Source organism: Heterodontus francisci, chromosome 24 (assembly GCF_036365525.1).
Source record: "Heterodontus francisci isolate sHetFra1 chromosome 24, sHetFra1.hap1, whole genome shotgun sequence".
Taxonomy (NCBI): Eukaryota; Metazoa; Chordata; class Chondrichthyes; order Heterodontiformes; family Heterodontidae; genus Heterodontus; species Heterodontus francisci.
In genome coordinates, this window is record NC_090394.1 from 24,851,214 (window position 1) to 24,871,095 (window position 19,882).

The window sequence follows — 19,882 nt, forward strand, 5'->3', positions numbered from 1 at the left end:
CTGAAATTCAAGTTTTCTTAATTATTTTTCCTGCTCAAGCTCCAGTTTTTAAAATTTCTAACTGAATCCTAGCCAATTCCACTGCATCAGTCTCGGACCTATTACCTTCATGTCTCTCGTATTCCCTTTCTTGTTCCTCGTATTGCCCTTCACCTGTATTATCATCATCATCATCATCATCATCTTCTACTAATTCCAGATGTTTGGCTATTATTTCAATTATCTCTGCTTTTTATCCACCTGATTTCAATTCCAACCCCAATTTCACTGCCAATTCTTTTAATTTGTTCTTAGTTAAAGTTATCAAGTCATTCAGGGAAACATTTTGCTTTCCCAAAAACTCTGCTACAACCACTAATGCCATAACAATGGTATAGACTGTACCTTATTATACAAGAAACCTAGTTCTTTTAATTTCATTGTAATTGGAGTCAGATTTAGATCTCAACAATCAAGTTTCCATTTGATAAGATCCCAGACTCGAGAGCAATTAATCTGTTATTAAATTAAATATGTTATCCCAGAGACGAGTAATGACTATGATTCCAAATGTGAATCCTCTAGATTAGTCTGATTCTGATCCCAGATGTGAGCCACCAAATTAAATATGATTCAACTGCAAGCGAGCCCCCAATTAAGATATGATTCAAATCCAGAAACTCAATTAATATGTGATTCAAATCTCGGTGACCTCCCTATTAATATGTTATTCAAATACTGGGACAAGCCCCCAATAAATATGTTATGACCGACCGCTCCAGTCAAAGCTCCCAATCAAAATATACGATTCTGATTGTGGTGGGAGAAACGCACTGTTAATTCAATCCCGTCACTCCACAGATCACCTAACATATCATTTAAAACTTTCCAAATTAAAGAAAGACCCAGCCAAATTGTACCATCTATTAATCCCCAAATGAGGCTACCCAAACCAGGTGTCTTTAAATCAACAAATTAACTCTTTAATTAGAAGAACTAAATGCTTAAACACTAGGACGATATAAACAACTTTTAAAATAGAAAAATTAGAGTTCTTGCAAATTTACAGTCCAACGTTGCTTGAAGTCCTCACAGAATGTTGCTTGAAGTCGTCCGATGCAGGAAAAAAGGTTCTTCCACAGTATAACAGTCTGTAGTCTAACTTCAGTAGTTGGTGATGCTTTCCTTCTCCAGCGAATTTCAACGATTAATAACTTGCAAACACTTCCAATAGAATCAATCTGACTTTAGAGTTTTTGAGGGATTAAAGATTGTCACAGATTAACTTCCCTTCCTTCAGTTTAAATTACCAGAGATCTCTGTTTTGGCTTGACTTTTTTAGAATTTTGAGAGATAATAATAAAACAGACTAAAATCCTATTCCTTCAGTTTGAATGGCTGAGAGTTCTTTTTCAGGTGCTAAACATCACAGCTGTCTGTCTGTGTGTCTCTCTGTCTGTGCTCTGTTAGAACAAACAGTCTTCAATTAAAAAGCCAGTTTAAAATTGAATTGTAACAAATGTATTGCTTAATAGTCACTCCCAGTGGCTGTATCTATGGTAATGAGAATGCACCCTTTGAATCGCAGTCTCCAAATGGCTGTTGCTAAGGCAACGTAAATGCACCTTCCTATAACTCCTGAGGCTTGCTGGTTCTTAAAGCAATACTGATCCTTTGCAAGCCTTAAAGGCAAACCACATATTCCCGGGAAAAAAAACTACAGGACCATGACACTATCCTCATATCCCCTTTATGTCATTTGTATTTAGAAATCTGTCAATTTCTGCTTTAAACATACTCAATGACTGAGCTTCCACGGCCCTCTGGGGTAGAGAATTCCAAAGATTCACAACCCACAGAAAATGCTTCCTGCAAATGTGTGCCCACTTCCCAGGAAGCTGCCATGACTCATAAATACTTCACCAGTCCCAGGTGCCACTGCTTTTTACTCCCCCCCACTCACCTTCAAGGGTGGATTCTTGGGGAAATGGGCTACACCTGCCACGGATCCACCCGAGCGACCATTGAGCAGGCCATTGGTTTGCTGAAGATGCGGTTCCACTGTCTTGATAGATCTGGTGGAACCCTTAAGTATGCCCCAGACGAGGTTGGGCACATCATTGTGGTCTGCTGCATTCTACACAACATAGCACTACAGAGGGGGGAGGCCTTGCAAGATGAAGAAATATGAGGGCATGAGACATCCTTCAATGAATAGAACACAGAGGGCACTCAAGGCCAAGCATGCTTGGGCACTCAAGGCCAAGCGTGCACATTGATGGAGGCCAGGCATGGGGAACAGCGAGCAAGGGAGGCCAAGCAGAGACTAATAATTTGGCACTTTCACAATCCATGAATTTCAATAAATATGCTTGCTACCAAAACTCACCATCATGGCCATTGTCTCAAGTCCTCTGCCTCTGTACTGTCTGTTTCATCAGCATATATGGTAGCATCAAATTGAGCCAGTGCTGATGTGACATCATTTGTGCAATGAAACATCATGCTCATTGGCATGTTAATGATGTCAGTGGTCACATTGGCAATGATGTAAGGCTATGATGGGATTGCAGGAGTCACAAACATTCCATGGTGGAATGTGGTTTTCAAACAATAAAGGCTGATGATGGGCAGAAAAACACATTTAATTAAAGTAAACATGGCATATCTGTCTCACCCATGAATACCCATATGTGTCAAGGTGACTTTTTAATATGTTTGTGAGTGTTCCTTTGCGGTGTAACCTCTGCACTAGCAGCTGGACTGGAGACATGATGCTGATCAGGACATCCCTTGGCCTATGATGACTTCGGCTGTCGTCCTCTGGGTGCCTGACGCCTGGAGGGCCCCAGCTGCCTGAAGGCTTCCTGCAGTGGTGCAGGACTGTCCTCAGGCGTCACGGCTACTGGAGCTGGACTCACTGGCAGAGGGGCTGAGGAGCCAGTGTCCACACTCGAATCACCCTAAGGGGATGTTGTAATGAGAAGCTTTTTATGTTGTCTGATGCATCAGAAATGAGATGCATGGCGTTCAGTTGATTGAAGATCTCTAAACAGGTTTATTAAAGCTAACTAATATACACAGTATAGAGCTAACTACTTACAGAAGCTGCCTCTTGGTGTTATAGTTACAGAGTGAGACTGGCATGTAGTCACATGACTGCATCCTGGTACTTAGCTCATATCATATTAAAATCTTAAAGGGACAATCACTCTTAAAGGCAATCACACGACAGATGTGGAGCACATCCTCTCCTCCTCCCACTCAAGGTTCGTTGGAACTTCCCTGCTCTCTGAATAAGGACTAGGAGCAGCAAAGCTCTCCAGACTCCTAGTCCTTCTATTGCCCTGCCATTGCTGATTTGAAGTCATGGCCAAGGTGAAGATTTGCAGGTCATGGCACATCTTGGAAAGAGTATCTCCATGAGGGTCGCCAACCTCTCGATGGAGGAGGCCATGCGCTTATATACTTGGGACATGGCAGCAGTCATGGCATGGATGGACTCCTCCATCGTCCGCTCTTGGCTGCGCATGGCCTCTGGCATCTTTGCCAGATGTTGCCTTACCTCTCCCTGCAATACCAGCATGCCCGGTGCTGCCAACACCAGATGCTCATCAACGGCCTGGGGCTCAGCATGGGCCTGGCCACCCATAGTCCTCTGACTGTCAGAGACCTCAGCTGTCTCTGCTGCAGCCAGCTGCACGGGTGTGTGTGTGGTGCTCTCACCAGATTGTGACCCCGAATCTCATGCCAATCGGATACCCACCAAGGTGAAAGTATCTGCATGGGTGGAGGGTGTAGAAAAGTCATGGGACTCTGCATCCTCTAAGTGGTGATAAATCATCGTTCAGAAGTGCACAGAGTTGTCGTCATTCGATCCTTGTCTGGAATCATTTGTGAGCGGCGCCCTGCAAGATACTATGTAAGGAACAGACATTTAGATGTTATGGTGCACATGTCCCAATGATGGCAGCATTGCGTATCACTGCAAAATTTAATATTGAGTCATTCTGTGTTTGGCAATAATCACTCTCTTCAACTGGGAACCCAAGCTCGACGTCCAGTATGGTATATCCTCCTTGGCTCCCGGCTAACTTGAGCGCCTCGTCTTCGGCCTGAGACAGAGGCCACAGGTCAGGTACCCTGCTATTGGTCCTGGCCGCCTCCCAGCTGTTGTGGGCCCTCTTCTCCTGAAGGATCAAAGATGCAGTTATTGTCAAGTTCCAAACGTATCTACATCGTGTAAACACTAACATGGGCTCCTCATCAGCACCTGGGGGATGTCTCTGCTCCCATACTGACTCTACCTGTCATGGGTCTCAATTGGACTGAGTTAGAAACGAGGGAGACCGGTCTCACATATGCAGTCAGTCATCTGCCATCATTATGCTTTGACCTTCCTGTCATTGAACTGGCTCTGGCAACTGTGCGGTATTACACTTGTGGGCAAGCAAATCACACCAAGCTATCTGGAACTGCGCAACTTACCTCGACTGAGTGTAGGAGGTCATTGACCCTCTTCCTACACTGCACCCAGTTATGACGGGTGACCCCATGGCTCCTAACTTCCTCTTCGATCTCTGTCCAAGCTTGCTTGGTCGGGCGGGAGGACCTCGTCTTGCCATAGTTGGAGAAAAGGACCTCCTGCTTTTCCCTTGCAGCCTGGAGGAGAATCAGCAGGGAGGCATCACTGAAGCGTGGGGTCACTCTTGATTATCTATCTGCCATTGTTATAATGATGTGAAGGGGGGCTGTTTGCAGATAAAGTAACGTTTTGAAGAGCACAGACTTTTAGCCTCAGGAACCTGATGCTGAAAGAAAGCAGAGAGTAAATGCAGGCCTGGCAGCCTTTTAAACGTGGTGCCAACACCTGCTCCAACATCGGATGACGCTGTGAACGGCGTCCCCAATGCTGGCCCTACCATGTGATTGGGGGGGACGGCCGCCGTCATTATGCTAAATGGCCACGTGCGGCGGCCGCCATTTTGCACACCCGCCACCGGGAGCAGAGGCAGTGTAATAAAATTTAGCCCTGCAAGTCTTACTATAATATAGGTTCTGGTTCTGATTGTTTGAGGCAGGGGCAGAGTAAGGAAGGGACACCTAAGTAGTTAGCCAGGGTGAAGTGTCTGGGCGGTTCATATTCATTTTAACCAGGCAGGTTTCTCTATCAGCAGCTGGATACATTGCTTTACTTGCAGTAGAAACCATTGTGAGAAAAGTAGGAAATGTACTGAGACCAACATTAATGATAGTGATGGGGTCACCAGCATTACATGCACTATGGGTTAAACTGAGTTTCATTTGTTTGATTGGTGACAGGTTACCTGTTTGCTTTGGGACCCCTTATGTTTGTGAGTATCTGCGATGTTTGGCTCGAGCTTTTTACAGTACAGCAGGCCTATGCCATCAACCTGGCAGCGGTGGGGATTGTAGCTTTCGGCTGCACGGGTAAGGCTGCACTCTAGCATTTGTTTGAATGTAATTTGTAACATCTGTTAACCTTGCTCCACCACTCTTGTGACCATTTTTCCCTTCCTTGTTTATGTATTTTCTCCACCTCCTTTGGATAGGTATGTGTTACGCATCAATCTTCAGCCAAATGAGTGGGGCTGGAAATTACAGGCAGTCTGCACTAATTCTAAGTGGCTACGAGGTCCATGAGAACAGCTGAAGTAGCATGACCCCTGTTTAACCACCAACTCCACGCCTTCCTCCCCTGCTTCGCCCTCCTCGCTTCCCTCTCCTCCTTCCCTCAGCCCCCAACTTTCCTCCCCTCCCTTTTCCTGTACAGGCACCTCTCCCAATCTTGTGCCCATGGTAGAAAACCAGTGAAGAATGACGGAGCGATCAACAAAGTCCTGCCATTCCATGCAATGGATAACCAATGCACAGCCCTGCATGCCAGTTTACAATATTCCCCGTTTTTTAATTTCCTTTGTTTGTCATCTCTTTTATTCCGGTTTTGTCTGAGAGCTCAGATTAGTCTGTGCAGGCTGCAATGTGGTTGTCATTCATTTTAACCTTTACAATGTGTAAAGAGTTGTGATATTGTGCTGTGTGATTCTAATAGCACTAAACAAACCCTTAACACTATTGTGCAGAAATGTTTTTTTTTCTCAGATGCTTCATGGTAGAAAAATGGAACTGACTGTAAAAAAGGAATGAAGTGAATAGGAGAACAACTTGTGCTTCTACGGCTCTCCGCATACACAGGAATGCTTTACAGTGCAGAGAACAAAGCTGGAGAGTAAGGGGAGCAGAAAGGCTAGGTTGTGTTGTGAAAGCACAGGTTGTAGAGAAGGATCTTTTAGGAAGCTTTTTGCAAGTAGAGAGTAGGTGATAGAATGGGAGTGTTCAGGGAGGAAGGTGCATAGAATGAGGGTAGAGTAACTGAAGGAATAGCTACCAAGGATAGACCAGAGTGTGTAGGGAGAGAGGTGTAAGACAATGCCTGAGAGGAGAGTGTATGTGGCTGGAGGAGATTATTGAGATAGGGTGGGCAGGCCACAGAGGGATTTGAAAATGAGAGCAAGGATTTTTAGATGTTTCAAAGGGTAGAGGACATCTGGAACTTGCAGAGGGAAGGGGTGGGAGTCAACTGAAAATATCAAAACAGAGATTGCTAGGTTTTTTTGTTAGGCAAGGGTATTGAGGGTTACAGAACCAAGGCAGCTAGATGGAGTTACGATACAGATAAGCCATGATCTCATTGAACCTGCAGAACAGCTCAAGGGCTGAATGGCCTACTCTGTTCCTATGAATCACTGAATCAGAAGCCAGTGAAGTGTTACAAGGTCCATGATGGTGGGAGTCTAGGATTTAGCATGGACTGTGACAATCTGAATGATCTTGACCGGACGCTGCGGAATCTGGAGGTGGGGATGCCGGCCAGGAGAGTGCGAGGGAAACCAAGACTCAAAGTGATAAAAGCATGGGTCAAGGTCTCAGCAGCAGTGAGGAAGTGTAGGGTTGGAGGGAGACAATATTTTGGAGGTAGAAGGAAGTGGGTAACATATAGGAATTGGCTCTGATTTCTGCCTCAAGAACTGGTAAATTGGTAAACTAACAATGCAAGTACAGTAACCTCTCACTGTGGTGTAACACAAGCTATGCAACACTTTGAACACTTTTTAATTGAGCATACAATCCCAACAGCATAATCCTTGTCCCTTGTCACTTAGTGAGGAAGAACCTCACCATCACTAAATGCCTCCCCACAGTATGATCAGGAACTTACTGGGTGGGCAAACAGGCTATTTAAATTGACAACTAATTTTGTACATTTCCTTTCTTTCATATTAAGTGCAGCAATCAAGTTTCTATGGTTACACAGGGATGTTGCCCAAACGCTACACACAAGGGGTGATGACAGGTGAAAGTGAGTACTTGCTCCACTTGTTTTAAACAATTCCAATGGACGGGCTTTGATAGAAATCCCAAAACTTACAGATATTGAAAATATTTATAGGAAGGCCTCAATTGCTTTTAGGAAGTTACTTGCCGACTGTTTCTAATGCCTGTGATATTTCTTGTTTTATTTTAATAGTTTAGTATGATGTACTCCAAAGTAATTAAGTTCTGTCGGCATCTGTTAGAGTTGCCAACTCTGGTTGCACATATTCCTGGAGGTTTCATCACATGACTTCCTACCTCCAACCACCCTTCCCAGTCAAACAATCCTTCCCCTCCACCCTCCAATATTTTTATATCAAAGAAATGAAAGTGTTCAAAGAAAATGAAAAACACACAAAAAAACTGAATGTGCCTGTAATTAATCTCCTGAATTATCCATAGTAGTGGCAGGAGATTAATTTTCAATTCCTGGAAACTCCAGAACAATCCTGAAGGGTTGGAAAACAACCATCTATTCCAGCAAGGTCAGGTTTGGTTTTGGCTATCAAGTTGCATCAAATCATCTTCAACTGGATTAGAGATTCAGCTAGAAAGCAGAGCTGGCTTTGTGCTGGCTTTTGCTAAGGCAAAATTTCACAGTATTCTGTTAACAGTTTCAACCACAATAGCTGCAATGAATGGGTACGAATTCTCCTTAAAGGAGAAAGCTTATTGGGTAAATGGACTTCCCAGTATGATACGGAGCCATATAGGCCAGCAAGGCCCCGATTTCAATGCACAATCTTTACAGATTGAATACATCCTGTTCAGGGAGCCAATTGAAACACGATACTTGTCCTCTGTGCCCTGGGCTGGCAAAAGGAATCGTCTGCCAGGATTCCTGTTTGAAGATACTATCCAGTCATCCCTGTTGAAAAATTTGCATATGTGGTGAGAATTGGGCTCAGCTACGCAGGCCTTCATTTAAATAGACATGCTTAAAGAATGGGTACTTGGCCAAGGCATCGGAAGATAACTGGTGCCCATAGAACCATTTGGAGTAAGAGTTAATGTTTCACTAGATTGAGTTTCTTCGGTTATCTGAGGGTAGAGATTTGTCCTGTGGCCCTTTGCTGAACTGCTGTGGGGCTTGAAAGACTCAGCACAATACTTGGAGGTGTGGACTGTCCAGAGCACTGTACAGTTTCACCATTACTTTCTACAAGCTGTATTGTAATATACTCCCAAACAGAACTGCCTCCCGCCCTCCACCGTGTCAGGGGAGGCGGTGGTGTAATGGTATTGTTACGGGATTAATAACCCAGAGACCCAAGGTATTGCTCTGGGGACATGGATTCGAATCCCACCACAGCAGCAGGTGGAATTTGAATTCAATTAATAAATCTGGAATTAAAAGCTAGTCTCATGATGGCCATGAAACCATTGTCAATTGTCGTAAAACCCATGTGGTTCACTGATGCCCTTTCGGGGAAGGAAATCTGCTGGCCTTACCTGGCCTGGCCTATATGTGACTCCAGACCCACAGCAATGTGGTTGACCCTTAAATAGCCTAGCAAGACACTCAGTTGTATCAAATTGCTACAAAGTTAATAGGGAATGAACTGGACGGACCACCCAACATCGACCTAGGCACCGGAAACGAATACGGCAAACCGAACCCTGTAAAGTCCTCCTTACTAACATCTGGGGGCTTGTGCTAAAGTTGGGAGAGCTGTCCCACAGACTAGTCAAGCAGCAGCCTGACACAGTCATACTCATAGAATCATACCTGACAGATAATGTCCCAAACACCACCATCACATCCCTGGGTACGTCCTGTCCCACTGGCAGGACAGACCCACCAGAGGTGGAAGCACAGTGGTATAAAGTCGGGAGGGAGTTGAACTGGGAGTCCTCAACATCAATGCTGGACCCCATGAAGTCACATGGCATCAGGTCAAACATGGAAACCTCTTGCTGATTACCACCTACCATACCCCCTCAGCTGATGAACAACACTTGGAGGAAGCACTGAGGGTGGCAAGGGCGCAAAATGACCTTTATGTGGGAGACTTCAATGTCCATCACCAAGAGTGGCTCAGTAGCACCACAGCTGGCCGAGTCCTAAAGGACGTAGCTGCTAGACTGGGTCTGCGGCAGGTGGTGAGGGAACCAAGAAGAGGGAAAAACATACTTGATCTTGTCCTCACCAATCTGCCTGCCGCAGATGCATCTGTCCATGACAGTTTGGTAGGAGTGACTACCGCACAGTATTTGTGGAGACCAAGTTCTGTCTTCACATTGAGGATACCCTCCATCATTTGTGTGGCACTACCACCGTGCTAAATGGGATGGATTTCGAACAGATCTACCAATGCAAAACTGGGCATCCATAAGGCACTGTGGGCCATCAGCAACAGCAGAATTGTACTGAACCTTGTGTGTGACCTCAAGGCTCGGCATATCCCCCACTCTACCATTACCATCAAGCTGGATGATCATCCCTGGTTCAATGAAGAGTGCAGGAAGGCATGCCAGGAGCAGCACCAGACATGCCTCAAAATGAGGTATCGACCTGGTGAAGCTACAACCCAGGCCTGCTTGTGTGCCAAACAGCGTAAGCAGCATGCGATAGACAGAGCTAAGCGATCCCATAACCAACGGATCTGATCTAAGTTCTGCAGTCCTGCCACATCCAGTCGTGAATGGTGGTGGACAATTAAACAACTAACAGGAGGAGGTGGCTCCACAAATATCCCCATCCTCAATGAAGGGGGAGCCCAGCACATCAGTGCGAAAGATAAGGCTGAAGTATTGGCAACAATCTTCAGCCAGAAGTGCCGAGTTGATGATCCATCTTGGCCTCCTCCTGAAGTCCCCAGCATCACAGATGCCAGTCTTCAGCCAATTCAATTTACTCCACGTGATATCAAAAATGACTGAAGGCACTGGACTGCAAAGACTATGGGCCCTGACAACATTCCGGCAATAGTACTGAAAACCTGTGCTCCAGAACTTGCCACACCCTAGCCAAGCTGTTCCAGTACAGCTACAACACTGGCATCTACCCTGCAATGTGGAAAATTGCCCAGGTATGTCCTGTACACAAAAGGTAGGACAAATCCAACCCCGTCAATTACCGCCCATCAGTCTACTCTCGATCATCAATGAAGTGATGGAAGGTGTCATCGACAGTGCTATCAAGCAGTACTTGCTTAGCAATAACCTGCTCACTGATGCTCTGTTTGGGCTCTGCCAGGGCCACTCAGCTCCTGACCTCATTATAGCCTTGGTTCAAACATGGACAAAAGAGCTGAACTCAAGAGCTGAGGTGAGAGTAACTGCCCTTGACATCAAGGCAACATTTGACCGAGTATGGCATCAAAGAGCCCTAGCAAAACTGGAGTCAATGGAAATCAGGGGGAAAACTCTCTGCTGGTTGGAGCGCAAAGGAAGATGGTTATGGTTGTTGGAGGTCAATCATCTGAACTCCAGGACATCACTGCAGGAGTTCTTCAGGGTACTGTCCTAGGCCCAACCATCTTAAGCTGCTTCAGCAATGACCTTCATAATGTCAGGAGTAGGGATGTTCGCTGATGATTGCACAATGTTCAGCACCACTCGCGACTCCTCAGATACTGAAGCAGTCCGTGTAGAAATGCAGCAAGACCTGGACAATATCAGGCTTGGGCTGATAAGTGGCAAGTAACATTCGCGCCACACAAGTGCCAGGCAATGACTATCTCAAACAAGAGAGAATCTAACCAACTCTCCATGACATTCAATGGCATTACCATCGCTGAATCCCCCACTATCAACATTCTATGGGGTTAGCATAGACCAGAAACATACAAATACCATGGCTACAAGAGCAGGTCAGAGGCTAGGAATCCTGCGGCGAGTAACTCACCTCCGAACTCCCCAAAGCCTGTCCACCATCTACAAGGTACAAGTCATGAGTGTGATGGAATACTTTCCACTTGCCTGAATAGGTGCAGCTCCAACAACACTCAAGAAGCTCAACACCATCCAGGTCAAAGCAGCCCGCTTGATTGGCACCCCATTCACCACCTTCAACATTCACTCCCTCCACCACTGACGCACGGTGGCAGTAGTGTGTACCATCTACAAGATGACCTGCAGCAATGCATCAAGGCTGCTTCTAAACCTGTGACCTCTACCACCTAGAAGGACAAGGACAGCAGATACATGGGAACACCACTACCTGCAAGTTCCCCTCCAAGCCACACACCATCCTGACTTGGAACTATATCGTCGTTCCTTCATTGTCGCTGGGTCAAAATCCTGGAACTCCCTTCCTAACAGCACTGTGGGTATACCTATCCCATACAAACTGCAACGGTTCAAGAAGGCAGTTCACCACCACCTTTTGTTTATGTTTATGTTTATGTTTAGAGATACAGCACTGAAACAGGCCCTTCGGCCCACCGAGTTTGTGCCGACCATCAACCACCCATTTATACTAATCCTACACTAATCCCATATTCCTACCACATCCCCACCTGTCCCTATATATTTCCCTACCACCTACCTATACTAGGGGCAATTTTATAATGGCCAATTAACCTCTCAACCTGCAAGTCTTTGGCATGTGGGAGGTAACCGGAGCACCCGGAGGAAACCCACGCAGACACAGGGAGAACTTGCAAACTCCGCACAGGCAGTACCCAGAATTGAACCCGGGTCCCTGGAGCTGTGAGGCTGCGGTGCTAACCACTGCGCCACTGGGCAATTAGGGATGGGCAATAAATGCTGTCCTAGCCAGCGACGCCCGCATCCCATGAACAAATTTTTAAAAATTAGTACCAGTGTAATGCCTGTCAACTGGGTTGAGACTAACCTATCTGATTCTGCAGGGCTATGGGGAAAGGGAAGGGGAGTGTGACTCATTGGATAGTTCTTTCAAAGAGTTGGCACTGGCATGATGGGCTGAACGGCCTTCTGTACCATATGATTCTATATTCTACTGTTTTGCCTTCATACTTAAACATTCGATTTGGGCTGCGGTGATTGAATGTTTTGAGTACTGAATGAGTGATGAATAATTTGGAAGAATAGAGGAGAAAATTGGAGGGAAAAGCATGTGCACTCTATGGAAAGATTGTGTTTCTTCATTGTTATCAGCAATGTACACTAAGAGATTGTTTTTCCTCCATTACAGGCACTGCTGGTGTCATCATTTCCCTCAGCAGAATTTTTACCAAACTCCTGCTTTCAGATGAAAGGAAAAACACCATTGTCTTCTTCTTCATTTCGATTGGAATGGAGATGATGTGCTTCATCTTGCATTTGCTGGTGAAAAGAACACAGTTTGTGCGATATTATACCTCTCATAGTAGCAGGGGCCATGAACGTCTAAAGGGCAACGGTCATGTGGATCAGGGCCCAGGCTACCGGGTCCATCATAATGTCAATACAGAAGAAGTAAGATTTGTAAGTTTTTACTTCACATTGTACGAGTGAAACTGCTGTTAGACAGGATCTCTCACAGGGTACTGTGCAGTTTGAAGACTGGTTCCCATGATTGCATCCCAAGTTTTTCCTGTTTCAGTCATGGTCCAAATATTCCCTTTTCGGCTGGGAGGAATTGTGGTGGCCATCATTAAAGATTGTTTGTGGAGAGAGACAAGGCCCATGTTGTTTTGATGCAGGGACATCACCTTTGGTTGGAAGGGAATTTATGATATTGCACTTAATACCAGTAAACAAATTAATATAAGTTTGACAATTTTTTTTGGCAAAATAAATGGCCATTTTAAATGATTTTGCATATCATTGCATGGCTTGGGGCCAGACCAACAACATTTGCAAATTAACCAATCAGGAAAACACATTTGGGACCAACTTGGGGAACCGGTATAACTGATATCGGATAGAATTTGCATGTTTGGTTAGCGTGCTGCAGATTAAGACAGGAATGTAAGTATTGGATGTTACTAGAGTTGGGTTCAACTAAATTTAACTGAAATATTGGTCTTAGCCAGGATTTCACCTTTGGTCATCCTATGTAGAAATAATCCAATACTATTGTGCTCTATGGTTTTATTGTGAGTGATGCATGCAGATTTAAGGGAAAGGGCCAATTTAAATTCAGTGTGTTCTTGTAACTGAAAGAATATAATAAGAGTACACCACACTGACCCCTTTGGTTGGTATCCTTCCATCTATGAAAGATGATGAACACACAGCAAACAATCCATTTAAGTGGGTGTCTTCTCTTGGTTTTGTTGATGGCTGTGAAGGCCAATCCTTGAGAGGCAGGTTCTGCCACAAGTGCTGCACATGAAGCCACCAAGTGACGCTGTGCGTTGTTGTTTTTGATGTTGGCGCCTGTTGCCAAGCTGCTGTAGCAACTGGTCATCGTGGTAGTGTGCACCCGTCCACAGGGTGTGTCGCCATTTCCCTCTTTCGCCGGCTAGTGACTCCCAAGTGCGATCGTCGACATTTGGAGCCCTCATGTCATGCTTGCAAGCTGCCTTGAAGCAGAGCTTTGTGCGCCCCACTGGTTGTCTGGCTCTGGTTACATCACCATACAGAAGGTCCTTAGGTATGTGACCATCTTTCATCCTGCAAAGCTGCCTCTGTTTGATTAGTGCCAACACACTTGGGAGCTCTGTCCTTGAGAGGGCTGCCACATTTGCAAATTTGTCCATCCAGGATATACCCATAATGCGCAGCAGACAGCGAAGATGGAAATTGTTGAGCTTCTTTTCCTGGAAGCTGTCAGTCGCCCATGATTCACAGCCATACAGTAAGGTGCTGAGAGCACAGGCCTTATAAACCGTCACCTTGGTCCTAAGGGTCAGTTTGGTATTATTGCAGTTGATCTTTCCCTCAAGTTAGCACCTTCCGGCAAATTCTGCTACTGAATAGGCCCCAGGTGTATAGGCTTTTGTCTTTCCTTTGGACACCAGCCTGTGAGGTTGAGAGGAGGGGGTTCAGATGCTGGACAAGTCTGCACCTCCTGAACCCATGCCTAGGCTGCTCAGCAAACAAAGAAAGGTAACCTTTCGGCTTGGAAGCTGGAATGAACAACGACCCGCATTCCTCAGCAAGTGTATGCAAGACAGCCCTGATTGTCCGTGAGCTACTCAAGCTTGGTGTCGACATTGCCGCTCTACAAGAAACCAGATTAGCCAATGCAGGCTCTATTCGAGAGGCTAATTACACCTTCTACTGGCATGGAAAGAATGCTGAAGATCACCGTGGGCATGGTGTAGGCTTCGCGGTGAGCAACAGGCTGACATCAATGAGCCGCCAGTAGCAACCTTGGAGCACCTCCATCGCCCTGTGGTTATCATCCAATGGAGGCACAGTCAACATCATATGTGTCTATGCATCAACTCTGAACACCAGCATTTCAGATAAAGAGCATTTCTATGACTCCCTAGGTGACGTTCTGAGGAACATCCCAAATGGCAAGAGGCTATTCATCCTGGGTGATTTCAATGCAGGTGTTGGGGCAGACAGTGATTCATGGCCAGTGTGCCTTGGTCATCATGGGGTGGGCAAGATCAATGATAATGGACAAAGTCTTCTTGAGCTTTGTGCCCTGAATGAACTCTGCATCACCAACACCTCCTTCCAGGGCAGACATTGCCACAAGGTATTATGGTGCCCCCCAATGTCTGGTCATTGGCACCAACTAGAGCTAGTCATCATGAGGAGGCACGATCTGCCCAGTGTTTTTGGCACACCCACACCTACCATAGCGCAGATTGCGACACCGACCACTCTCTTATCAGTAGCAGGGTGAAGGGGCACACCTGAAAGTTCCACAGCTCTAAACACAATACCCACCACACATCAATGTCCCTTGCATAAGCAACGATGCCAAATACCAGCACTTTGCTCTGTTGCTAGAATGCTTGCTACCCAGCAAAGCCTTAACGGGAAGCACCGATGCTGGCATCGATGAAGCTTGGAAGTCGCTACGCACAATCATCTATGAAGCAGCAGAAACATCATTTGGTAAAGGCAGAACCCGAGGCAAGGGCTGGTTTGAGGCCTACTCAGCTGAGATGATATCTTTCATTGATGCAAAAAACAAAGCATACACAATGCTGACATACATACAATATAAATCCAACAACTAAGACACTGATGACCTGAAAGTAGCCAAGACAGTTGTGCAAAGGAAAGGAAGATACTGCACAAACAAACACTGGCTCAACTTATGTCAAGAAATCCAATTGCATGTGACAAAGGAAATCTATGAGCTATGTACGAAAATATCAAGAGGGCACTTGGCCTTGCCATCACCAAAGTTGCTCCCCTGAGGTCGGCCGATGTAGTACTCATCGACAGAAGTAAACAAATGCCCCACTGGGCTGAACACTACTGTGAGCTGTACTACTGTGAGTCAGACATCTGCCAGTCTACGGCGATGCTCTCCTGCAACTTCCTGGCATGGATGAGATAGATGAAGAACCCTCATCATTGGACTTACCCCTTTAACAGGCTAAAAAAAGGTGCTTTTCTCTGTTTTCTACAGTATTAAAATCATGAAGGGGTAAGGTCAAGTAAATAAAGAAAAACTGTTTCCAATGGCAGAAAAACCAATAGCTGGAGGGGTGGGGGGTGGGGGGGGGGGGGCACAAATTTAAGGTGATTGGTAAAAGAACCAGAGGTGATATGAGGAAAAACTTGTTTAAGTGAAGAGTGGTTAGGATTTGAAATGTACTACCTGATAGGGTTAAAAAAACAGATTCACTAGGAGCTTTCAAAAGGAAATTGAATAACTACTTGAAGGAGAAGAAATTGCAGGAATATAGAGCAAGCTAGGGGAAGTGGGACTAACTGGATTGCTCTTCGAAATAGCTGGCAGACTCAATGGGCTGAATGGCCTCCTTCTATGCCGTACTATCCAATGATTCTGTGATTCTTGGATGTTTCTCTTTGAAACTTGATCAGCCATCTGAGCCTAGGCCAGCATCCATCTTAAAGGAGACTTGTCTCCTCCCTGCCTCACTCTGGCCAAACTGACCTGGAACATGTTTGACCTTTAAGAAAAACACAAAATGCTGGAAACACTCTGTGGAGTATCTGTGGAGAGAAAAACAAAGTTCATGTTTCAGGTTGATGACCTTTCATCAAAACTTTTTTCTGTTCCCTGTGCTCACAGGAAGTTGGGGGAGGGGTTTGACCTCCAGCCCTACCGCTGTCTAGGGTTGTTCATTACCAACTCTCATTATCACTCTCTCCATTCAAGAGAGAAAAACAGAGTTAAAGTTTGAAGTGATAACTCTGTTCCTCTCTCTACAGATGTTGCCTGACCTGCTAAGTATTTCTAGCATTTTCTGTTCTTACTCTTGTTGTCTCAGATTGTAATAGATAACAGTTTCGACAGCTGCCTGTTATCTTTCGGGTGACCTCATTAATACACCAATGCTCTCTCTGTCCCAGTGGTTCCCGTCTGTTTCTGTATGGTAAGTTTTAATACACTTTAACATAAAAGCACCCTTCATTATAAGTCATATGCAGATTCTGTCTGTGAAAAAGAAAGTTGAAAACCTCACAATGCAGCAGTAGGTCAGAAAATCAGGACTAAAGTGTCTCATGCTCGCAGATGATGAGGTTTCGCACTGGGAATGGGGCCTCAATACTGCATCCAAGCAGTTAAAGGATATTTAAAGGAGGGATGGGACTATGACGAGATGAAAGGGGCCATCTTGTTCTTGAGGGGAAGGGAATGGTAGAGATGATTAATAAATGTTTCAGATCTGTTTTTACAAAGGATGTTGAAAGTAGGACTGCAGGAGTACCAGGGGAGGATGTGAAAGAATCATTAATGGAGATAAATATTCGCATGGACACTGTATTAAAAAATCCAATGGGACCAAAAATAGAAAATCACTGGGCCAGAACACTGAAGGGGATTGGGGAATAGATATAATTTCCAAAGCACTTTGGAGTAGATCTTGACTCTGTGCGATAGTGTAAAACGGGTGATAGCGAGTCAGCAACTCATGTTACATCTCTCCCCATTTTTTATTTCCATTGAAGCTGACAGATGTAAAACTCAGCAGGGATGTAAAACAGACTGCACTTTTGCACAAAGCTAAAATTAATTCCCTGGAAATCAGGAATTGTGTCAAGCGACTGGACAGTGGCGAAGGTTACATACCTGTTCAAGAAAGGGTAAAAGCATAAGAAAGGAAATGTTAGACCAATCAGTCTTTTCTTTGTTGCGATAAACTACCAAGGGCCAATTTTCAGAATGCACATTCCTGGTGGTGAGTTTCATCAGCTGGGAAACGATGGACAAGGTGCTTGCAATGATTGGGATAGCTCCTGAGACTGTGTTGGTCAAAGTTCTGCCCCCTTACTACCAGGGTTAACTAGCCCAAACATAAAACCCATCTTAGTTTACGGAATGACAGCTGCATTTCCTGCCATTATTCCCCAAGGAAAACGGTATAGTGGAAAGTCCCCAATCCGATGGAGCTGAGCTGGATATTCCAGCGACTGCAACCTACATGAGGTTTGATGCACCAAAGTCGAAGTTAAGGAGAAACTTGCCAGGATTCAGAGGTAATCTTACAGTTTGATACTTACTTTTGTATTCGTGTTGAGAGAGAAAGAGTATGAGAGGAATATAAAGCATAGAAACAGACCACTCGTCCCAGCCAGTCCATACCAACATTTATGCTCCACTCGTGCCTTCTTCCATCCTTCCTCATCTAACTATCAGCATAACACTCCATTCCCTTATCCTTCATATATTATCTAGCTTCCCCTTAAATGCATCTATACTATTCACTTCAACTACAATGTGATAGCGAGTTCCACATTCTCCCCATTATCTGGCAATAGAAGTTTCTTCGGAATTCCCTTTTTGGTTTCTAGCTGACTATCTTATACTGATTGCCTCTAGTTTAGCTCTTCCCACAAGTGGAAACACTCTCTCTGTCTCTACTCTATCAAAACCTTTTATAATTTTAAAAACCTCTATTAGGTTCCCCCTCAGTCTTCCCTTTCCAAGAGAAAAGAAACCCGGCCTGTTCATCCTTTCCTGATAGGTATAATCTCACAATCCTGGTATCATCTTTGTTAATCCTTTTTGCACCCTCTCCAGTGCCTCTCTATCCTTTTACTAACACGTTGATCAGAGCGCTACACTGTACTCCAAGTGTGGCCCAACTCAACACAAAAACAAAATACTGTAGCTGCTGAAAATCTGAAACAAAAACCAAAATCACTGGCAATACTCAGCAGGTCAGGCAGCTTCTGTGGAGAGAAAAAAAGAATTAACGTTTCTCTCTCCACAGATGCTGCCTGAGATGCCGAGTACTGCCAGCAATTTCTGTTTTGTTTCAAGTTTTGATTCAAGTTTAGCACAACTTCTCTACTTTTCAATTCTATCTCTTTATAAATAAACTCTAGTGCTTGATTTGTTTTTCGATGGCCTTATTAACCTGCATCACAACTTTTAGTGATCAGTGTATTTGTACTATTGAGACCGCTTTGCTCCTCTTCCCCATTTAGATTCTTATTTTCCGAGTAATATGTGACTTCCTTATTTTTCTAACCAAAGTGTAATACCTCACACTTATCTGTGTTGAAAATATATGCCTATTTTACAAATATATTAATGTCTTCTTGTAAATTATTGTAGTCCTCCTCACTATTGACTATTTCCCCAATTTGATGTTGTTCACAAATTTAGAAATTATGTTTTTGATTCCAAAGTCTAAATCGTTAATATAAATTGTGAACAACTGAGGTCCCAGCACTGTTCCTTGTGGGATTACTCTTTCTATCTTCTGCCATTCTGAATAGCTACCCTTTACCCCTACTCTATGCTCTTTGCCTTGCAGCCAGCTAGCTACTTGTCCATTACTCTGCCTGCTCTGACCTTATTCATTAGTTTATTATTTGATCCCTTATCAAAGTACAGTCTTTAGAAGACTGCAGCCAGCTGAGGGTGGAGGGGTGGGGAATGCTGCTTACATTGACAGGTTCAGATCTGAGAGATGGCTGCGAGAGCAGAGCAGCAGTAACAAGGGCACTACTGTTTTCAGATGTCTCTGTGGAGGTGCTACTGGCAGAAGTTATGAGGGACCATCTAATCAAAGGCCTTTTGAAAATCTAGATAAATTACATCTACTACGTTGTTTACTCTCTCTGATGTGAGTGAAGGGTTAACTGGTAGCAGAGGATAATGTTGACAACAGTGCCTTTACTTACCTTGGCCATTCTTGTGAGGACATTGAACCTGTCTGTGGCAGAGTGCAGCTCCAACAACACTCAAGAAGCTGGACACCATCCAGGACAAAGCAGCTGCTTGATCAGCACCCCATCCACCACCTTCAACATTCACTCCCTTCACCACTAATGCACAGTGTGTACCATCTACAAGATGCACTGCAGCAACTCACCAAGGCTCCTTTGACAGCACCATCCAAACCCACGTCCTCTACCGGCTAGAAGGACAAAGGCAGCAGACGCACGGGAACACCACCATCTGCAAATTCCCCTCCAAGCCACACACCATCCTGACTTGGAATTATAGCACAGTTCCTTCACTGATGCTGGGTCAAAACCC

At 44.9% G+C, this 19,882-nt stretch overlaps 1 protein-coding gene across 1 annotated transcript in view; it reads left to right on the forward strand.

The window, feature by feature from the left end:
* slc29a4a (solute carrier family 29 member 4a) overlaps positions 1 to 19,882 on the forward strand; it is a 168,834-nt gene that overhangs the window by 123,491 nt on the left and 25,461 nt on the right. Inside the window, exons 7-10 of the mRNA XM_068056811.1 lie at positions 5,302 to 5,430; positions 7,286 to 7,360; positions 12,497 to 12,759; positions 17,745 to 17,868. Of these exons, the coding sequence (XP_067912912.1) occupies positions 5,302 to 5,430; positions 7,286 to 7,360; positions 12,497 to 12,759; positions 17,745 to 17,868 (591 nt within the window). The remainder of the gene's footprint in view (positions 1 to 5,301; positions 5,431 to 7,285; positions 7,361 to 12,496; positions 12,760 to 17,744; positions 17,869 to 19,882) is intronic.